This window comes from Sinocyclocheilus grahami, unplaced genomic scaffold, assembly GCF_001515645.1.
Source record: "Sinocyclocheilus grahami isolate Dianchi unplaced genomic scaffold, SAMN03320097.WGS_v1.1 scaffold650.1, whole genome shotgun sequence".
In the NCBI taxonomy this organism is placed as follows: Eukaryota; Metazoa; Chordata; class Actinopteri; order Cypriniformes; family Cyprinidae; genus Sinocyclocheilus; species Sinocyclocheilus grahami.
Genome location: NW_015505829.1, coordinates 329145 through 337586, shown reverse-complemented (window position 1 = coordinate 337586; position 8442 = coordinate 329145). Strand labels below are relative to the sequence as shown.

The 8442-nt window shown below is 35.3% G+C and overlaps 1 protein-coding gene across 1 annotated transcript in view; it reads right to left on the bottom strand.

Moving 5' to 3' along the window:
- LOC107558572 (syndetin-like) overlaps positions 1-7959 on the bottom strand; it is a 13147-nt gene extending 5188 nt beyond the window's left edge. Inside the window, exons 1-3 of the mRNA XM_016242234.1 lie at positions 7817-7959; positions 6620-6688; positions 498-620 (exon numbers count right to left, since the gene is read on the bottom strand). Of these exons, the coding sequence (XP_016097720.1) occupies positions 498-620; positions 6620-6688; positions 7817-7849 (225 nt within the window). The 5' untranslated portion in view covers positions 7850-7959. The remainder of the gene's footprint in view (positions 1-497; positions 621-6619; positions 6689-7816) is intronic.
- Between the last annotated feature and the right edge of the window lie 483 nt (positions 7960-8442).

Sequence of the window (8442 nt, the reverse complement as noted above, 5' to 3'; positions counted from 1 at the left end):
TGTATATGTGTATATGTATGTGTGTGTGTATGTATATATATATATATATATATATATATATATATATATATATATATATATATATATAAATACACACACACACACAAAAGATTTCCCTTTTTTTATGTTTCTGAAAGAAATCCTTACACTCAAAAAAGAAAAAATGGTAACACTTTAGTTTAGGGACCAACTCTCACTATTAACTAGTTGCTTATTAGCATTACTATAATATTGTCTGTTTATTAGTACTTTAAAAGCACATATTAATGCCTTATTCTGCATGATCCCTGCATATTTTAGATCCCTTAATCTTACCCCACACATATACTTCACAACTACCTTACTAGTTTAAGGCAAAAGTTGCAGTTAATAATTAGTTCATTCTGAGAGTTTGTCCCCAAAGTAAAAAGTGATTTAAAAATGCTAAACATCTTACAGATTCTGCAAATGGTAAGATAATAAGAACAGAACACATTATGCCTTTCTCAAACACACACCTCAAGCTCGTATTGCACCGTGTCAAAGGAGTCACTGGAGAAGTACACTTCCTCTATGCTATCAATGATTTCCTGTTCCACCTGTGGATCCGTGGGTTGTTCTCTCAGTTCCCTCAGTTCCTCCTGTGGGGAGAAAAAGAGAAACGAGAATGATTATTGGCAGGGAAATCTCACTACTTCTAGGACACCATTGTGGGGAAGCTTACCGCGCACCTAAAAACAGGGTTTGAATCTGGCTTATAGCCAAGCCGAGTGCAAAGATTAAGTGGTCTTAGCACCCATCCCTGAGGAACACCCTTCATGAACCTTAATGAGGATCACCACAGGAGCATCAATTTCACTCAAAACAGCTTGAAGAAACAAAGTCGTCCTCTTTTCTTTGAAGAGGGGTGCTGAGAGGATCATTACGCATGATTCACATGATGTGATGCAATGTGGTTAAAACAGCTTCATGACGAAGACTGAGATAAACTTACTAAGCCATACTGAATTACAAGAGCAGATGTGGAGGTAATGTTTAAAATCCCTTTAATTACAGCCATCAGCCAAATTCACAGAAAACGTTCCAAATCAATAAACCACTTATTCATGTTTGACACTACTGAAAGAACTCAAAATTGGACACTTGGTAATATATGAAGGATCTTCCTATAAAGGCTGCAATGTGATGTCACTCATTGAGATAGAATCTAAGGAATGATTTGGCCTGAAAGCCTTTAATCACCTCAAAGACACATGATGCGGTGTGTATGCAGTGCAGTCTGATGTAGGCAGCACTGTGAGGGAGCGTGGGTGAACTCACTGAGGGACGGCACCAGCATCAGCATCCGCAGGGGGTGGGGTGGTATGAGTCATTCTCCACTGGTGCACGCACAGCAAGAACAAAAGACAAAATCCTTGGGCTCACTTGTTATCATTAGGCCTCAAAGACACCTTGAAATCAAATCTGGACATTTAAGGCTATTAGTCAAAGTCTAATAGCTTTGAGGTCATCAATATATTTTCAAGTGTGCTCATAAACGGTGACAAAATGAACATAATTCTTTAATTATGTAAACTTTTCTGTCCCTTAAAGTAATTTTTAAAAACCAATTTTTTTTTTTTTTTTTTTTTTTTTTTTTTAGAACTATCATTCAAATTTAAAATAATATATTATAATAGCTTTAAACATCTGCATTGTATCTCCTTAACCATTTTTTCTTAATATTTTAAGAAATGTTGAAATGTTAACTGGGTTATAATTTCAAATTTTTTGGACCTTTCCCCCAAACAGATGGTTTCTTCAATAGTAAATAGTAAATAGTAATACGCCTTCAAAAGTACATTTTAACACAACCTCCCACCCTCCTTATAGGTCCAATTTTATCCTACCATTAAAATGTATTAATTGCATTAGTACTCTAAAAATATTCAAAGTTGAGATGAAATTCAAATTGTTACTACATAAATTTTAAAAATTACAATTAATTAAAATAATTATTATTACAATACTTCTGGGAGTAAAACAATGAGTAAAAGGAGATGAAGAACCAATCATTTTCACTTCTATCACAGAAAATCTAGCTATTCCACCCTCATTATAGCAAACAATTTGTTTCAGTACTACAGGAGTTTAAGAAAGTGCTGCAGTGGTTTTGGTGCCTTGAAGAGTTTTAGTAGAAAAATAACAGCTTTTTTTCCCCCTTGGGGAATTACATATATATTTATATACTCTTAGTGTGTGTGTGCACACCCTGCTTGACAGGAAAATATCCACTCTGTGGGAGAGATAGTTCCCAGGGGGTTGCAGAACAGTAAGTGTGAGGGGCTAAATCTTAGAAAATGTCACATATTTCTGGGTCAAATTTGATTTATTGATTTACTAAAAGCTGCATAACATCCTGAAAGGCCAAAGATGAAAGTCTAAAAAATACTGTTTTACAGATGTAGGTTTCACTTTTTTTAAATGGGTATTTCTTTTTCTTTTTTTTGTTTATGCAAAAAGCAGTAAACTATGTTGTCTTTATAACATTTTCTTTACTGAAATCTAGGTAAGTGCATGAGCAGCTGTCTGTCGGGTACTAGTAAAAAATAATCAAAAACGACTTCTCGGATTGATCGATTTTTGCAAGTTTCTACCTCAGACACAATAAAAAAGGCCTACTTTCCTACTGAATCCCTCACTTCTTACCATTAAAACGGAATGCTTAAGGTGGCGCTGTGGATAAAGTCATGCATCCCACAGGATGAGGATAAGCTCTTTAGCATATGTTGCAAAGGTTTGGAGTTAGCTTTAGCTTTAAAAACATTATTATTGATGTAACATTTGTGGAAAAAAAAACTTACATATCATGTACATACGTCACATCACTTTTAATTTACTCCACTTTCCTGCAGTCCGGCAATCCAGGAGCTTTAAAGTTTGTGTTCCTTTAACACGTCTTCATGTAATTTTAATTTATGATATGAATTCTGGAATGCAACAAAATGCGACACTTCTTTGCACGGTCTCCAGCATTCGCATGAATAGAAGTCGATGGAACAAAAACTATGCGTGACAGCCCCTTTAACCAGCTTTCTTAAAATAGCAGCAAATTAGGTGAGAAAATGAAAAGTATTGCAACAAATTAGGTGTGAATGAAGTCCACGATTCGATCGGATGAGATTGAAAACATCAATCATTTCCCACCCAAACGGTCACTTGGAAAATAAAACAAACTCAGCCACTCTAATTAAAATGATCACCAAGCCTTTGTTCAATTATCTTTCCATCCCATGGAGACAGCCAATGTTTACCAAAATTAACACCTCTCATCCTTTTATTCCCCGTGCCCAAACGGAGACAACCATGAGTCTATTTGCACATAAAAGTGTGACTTGACGTGCTATACATCAATCAAAGCTTGGGAGGAGTGAACTGAAGGGTTACTGAATGATGTTGATCAAACGCAGGAGAGAGTGTGATTTTCAATCATATTAAAAATAGCAATGAGCATTTGTTCACATGGGCTGAGATGAGAGAGAAGAGACAGACAGCTGCTGCTGATGTTACATCTGCTACAAGACGTGAGTGAACCCGACTCACACTACTTTGTAACAATACTCTGTACCTGCTCCAGCTTTTATTTGTGAGATCTTTACAAATAATGGACTCCATTAAAAATAATTTAATTCTTCCAGGCTGCAATATGCATGAAATGGGAGGGAGAGAAAAGTTGCTGATTATGAATGTATATGCGGCTGTAACCTCCAAAAGTACACCCACGCTTGGATGTACATAAGAATGAGTCATCTTATGAATAATTTTCTACATATTACAATGTTATGCATAATATGATGAGGGTAATGACGACATAAGTCTAATGACGTAAATAAACGGTATAAATGTTCATTAATTTTCACAGCAATTCTTCAAGAGGCATTCAAGACTGCTTGATAATGCCTTAATTCTGTGATTGTAGTGCCATCTAGAGGACACCAGAGAGACTGTGCAGGAAAAAATGGGATTCAAAACATCCCAAAAGAACATTTTTCCATATCCCGTTATTTGACAAGTTCAAATTATAAAACCTCTTCAGTGCAAAACACAAAGCCATACAGCGGAAATGACAGGACATTTGTCGAGCACACAAGTCCCAAAATGAACACTAGCCAAGAGCTAAATCAGAGTAAAAGCTGGCCTTAAAAAATAAAATATTCACTGGCTAATTGGCTTGTGACATTGTAAAAAAAACAACAACAAAAAACACATGGTTTATATCGTGATATCTAAACCTCGTGTGTTTTACCAGACATAAACAACAAGAACAAATCAAACAGATATATGATAAACTAAATAAACTCTGTTACACATCTTCAATATTGTTCATCTCCTCTCATGTTTTAAAATGTGTTGATTCCTGTATATACACTACAGTGCAAAAGTATTTTCACCAACAAAAATGGTTTCAAGTCAGTTCTTTCTATCTTTTGCTGTAGTGTCAGTAAGAAATATCAGTTTACATTTCCAAACTTTCCTTTTGCCATTAATTGTAATAATCCAGTGAGATTTTTGTATGCACAAGGAGTCTGACAACAGCCAGTGCTCCACACAGAGATCTGATCTCACCATCATCCAGACTGTCTGGAATGACATGAAGAACCAGAACAAAACTGAGACAGACTAAATCCAGAAGAACTGTGGTAACGTCTCCAAGATCCTTTAAGAAACCTTTTCTCTGATATATATAAAATATAATCACATTTGTTAAAAACAAAAAGTAAAAATGTTGGGAAACAAAAATCTTAAATACTGAAAGAGAAAAAAAAACCTTCTTGTGATGCCCTGAACTGAACAATAAGATGGAATTATCTTGTTTACTTGTTAAAAGAAACTGTTAAAAACCAGGATGCTCCCCTAGAACTTTAACTTTCAAGAAAATGATAACCTGCAGACAAGGACTTCAAAATTAAGTCTATTTTTCCTGCACACAATCCTCATTAATGACACAGAAGAGCTTGGAAGCTATTTTGAGGACTAATCCATCCTTTTCCTGTACACTACACGCTATGGACAGACCGCTCATTTCAATGATCAAACACTTTCTCAGTGCCTCAGTCGTTTCAGGAAAATTTCAAAAGTGTTGAAACAAATCCCACCAGGGATCTAAGCCGGATGCTTCTGGAAATCATTTTCTGAAGTACGTGTTACATACAGAATAACAACAAACACACTCTCCACCGGTGGGAATGAGTCTCCTTGATTTGGGTTATGTCTGCAATAACCAGGGATTAAAAGTAAAAAGCATCAGCAGGAAATATCAGAGCTGCGGTTGAGAGTGTACATCGAGCACTAAAATTACCTTAGAAACCTACAGCCAGAACATCTGAAAGGGGCCTAATCACAGAACGGACCTGCTGATTTAATGGACCTGTGAGGTAGCGCTAGAACCAATGCACTGGACCATGACCAACTTACATCTATCTCACTCAACGAAGGTCAGAATACAACTCAGTGGCACTGCTGCACTAAGGCTCAGCCAAAGTCTGATTCACTTTTTTTATACTCTCTCCTTTATTTCTAAATATTTCTGAAACATGTTACATGTGAATATAAAGGCATGTCCGATTGGCTCTTTAATATATGAAATGTCATTTCACAAAGCTCAACATAAGATGTATTTATTCTAGGGATGCTCATATTGCCAGTTTAACCATTAACTGAAAGTAAGAATCAGTTAAACGGTCAATTTTTTTTTTTTTTTTAAGTTGCTGCATGGTGAATGAAAAAAAAAATGCTACACATATTTGTTAACTCATGGGTGCGTGTCGACACATGCAACGTGCCTACAGGCATATTTCACTGAGCAAGAACTTGCTTCACCTTCATTTTATTAAATTATGTAATATATGCAAGACAATGGCAAGTGGCAATATTGGATATATGGTTATCAGAGAGTGAATCCGTGAGTGAATGTATTCAAATTCTGAATGGATTATAGCCTAGAAAGTGCGCAAAGAGCACTCCCCTTATAATCACTGGAAAGCTGTCACTCATCTTACTGTAGTTCATTGCAGTCCCACAAAGTTAAGCTTTACACTACACAATACATTTCTTATTTACATCATGTCGACACTTTCTTTGATGTAATGAGAGAATTCGCGAACGTGCAGAACTCAGCAGCAGTGATCAGAGCACTGGTGTTTATATATATTATTATTATTCTAATTTTATCAGTTGACGGTTAATGTAGCAGTTGTCGGTCAGGAAAATTAACTGAAATGAGCATCCTTAATTTATTCAAATAGTTACATTTTTACCTCTTTCACACTATGATTAATACCCAGGAGAATAAGACTGAGGTTATATTCTGCATATTTTCTACTCAGACACATCATGACATTTCACAGAAAAAAAGAAAAACAAAAAACATTTACTGTAGTTATCATGTAATCCAGACCTAGACCGCAATATTCAAGGAAGATTGATTCATCCAGTCAATAAAGACATTTTTCAACAGGCATTTGTCAACCTTCATAAGTGAGTGCCAAGATGCATCAAAAAATCTACATAGCAGCCTAACAAAATCCATTCACAAACGTGACAGCTTAATGCTGAAAGAGTACAGGTTAGGTTTGAGAACATAAACTGATGCATTAGTCACCTTGCTGGGGGTCCTGAAGCTCTCCACAGGGCTCATGTCAACCACACTCTCCTGGGGACTCTTCAGACCCTGGCAGAGAAAATAAACATTAAACTATAAATATTAGGCAGCGATATATGGGGATGGGGGTGTTGGGATTCTTAAACCAGGGGGTTTCAATCTTTCAGATGCATCAGACCTTCAAATATGACATTCCTAATGCAAGAGACCCAATATATAAAAGACCCCATTTATACTGTTATAAATATGTGTAAAATATTATTTGGAAAATATGTAGTGTATATTAAATGACATTATTTTTTTATTTAATTTATTTATTAAAAGTAACATTTTTATATTAATTACAATTGTATTAACTCAGTTTAATATTGTTTGTATTATTTATTTATACAGTTTTACAGTAAACTTTTACACAGACCTGCTAACCTTGTGGCCCCCGGGGGTCCCCAGACCCCTGTTTTTATCCCACACTACCATAAAGCATATATTCTTTTTTCAATTTGAGGTTCAAATGTTTCCAACCATTTGTTGAACCATAGCAACAGCTCGAGCACATTTTTTAGGATCTTTTTTAATAACTACCAAAAACATAAATATAGCGATTATTCGACACTTTACAATAGATTTACATAAAGCTAACAAATTCGGCTGAGCTGCCTATTTACGTTGTGCGAGATGAGCTTCAAAAGATCACACCCTGAACACTTAAAATGTATCAAAACGTCAACCCACAAAAAATATTGTATAACTCGTCTTTTGAGAAATAATAAATACGAGCAATAATCCACCTGACAATGCAGGGACCATATAGCTCAACGACAAAATAATGGTTAACAACGTACAGCCGTTTAGATTTAACATCTATTTATAACAGGTTTAAAAGGGAGTTTCTTTAAAATAATAATAAACTCAATAAGTTACATGTACGCTTTATTAACTCTAAACATCTTAAGCTAATGTTACTGTCCAAGAGCTCACCATTATCTTTTTATTTATCATTCAGATATTTCCTTGAATTATTCCACATGCACTGATTGAATGCGTTATGATACAATGAGTAAATGTGCATATCTGAGAAAATATCAGCTGTTTTTTCTGTTTGTTTGTATTTTAGCAAGCGGGCTAGCTTAATAAAATGCTTCCGGATTCGTCAATGAAATCAAGAAGCACACTGATGTAAAATGAGAAATAACCCACCTGACGGGCCATCAAAGACTTGATTTTCTGCATTGTATAGTTGAAAACACTAAGCAGTAAACGTGATGTATCCTCTGCTCTTTTTCTGTCAAACGCGATTCAATCCTTGCAGTGCTAGACAGGTGCCATGTTTCACTGTTGGACTCACGTGACAGATGGCCAAGTGCAGCATGGGATATGTAGTTCCTCTGATATAGAGGAAGTAGTACAGAGCAGTAGACAAAAACTGTTTAAACTGTGAAGCCCAGTTACAATTGTTGTTCAGCGAGACAAAACGCATTCCCAGTGGCCGTAGCTGTATCCCATCTAGCCTCAGTTCCACCTCATAAGAAAAATCATGCTTTGATACATAGTAATTATGACCTAAAAGTAGAAATTATGCTTATATATATATATATATATATATATATAAATATCTAAAAGATATAAAAATAATAATTATGACTTTTATCTCATAATGTCGACTTTTGAAGTCATAATTTGTACTTTTTTCTTTTGAGTTTTTCACATTTTGTCATAATTATGCTGGAGTCATAACTTCCACTTTTTATATCACAATGTCAAATTTATATTTCATAATTTTGACTTTTTCCTCTTTTTTGTTTTCCTGTGGCATTCTCTGAAGA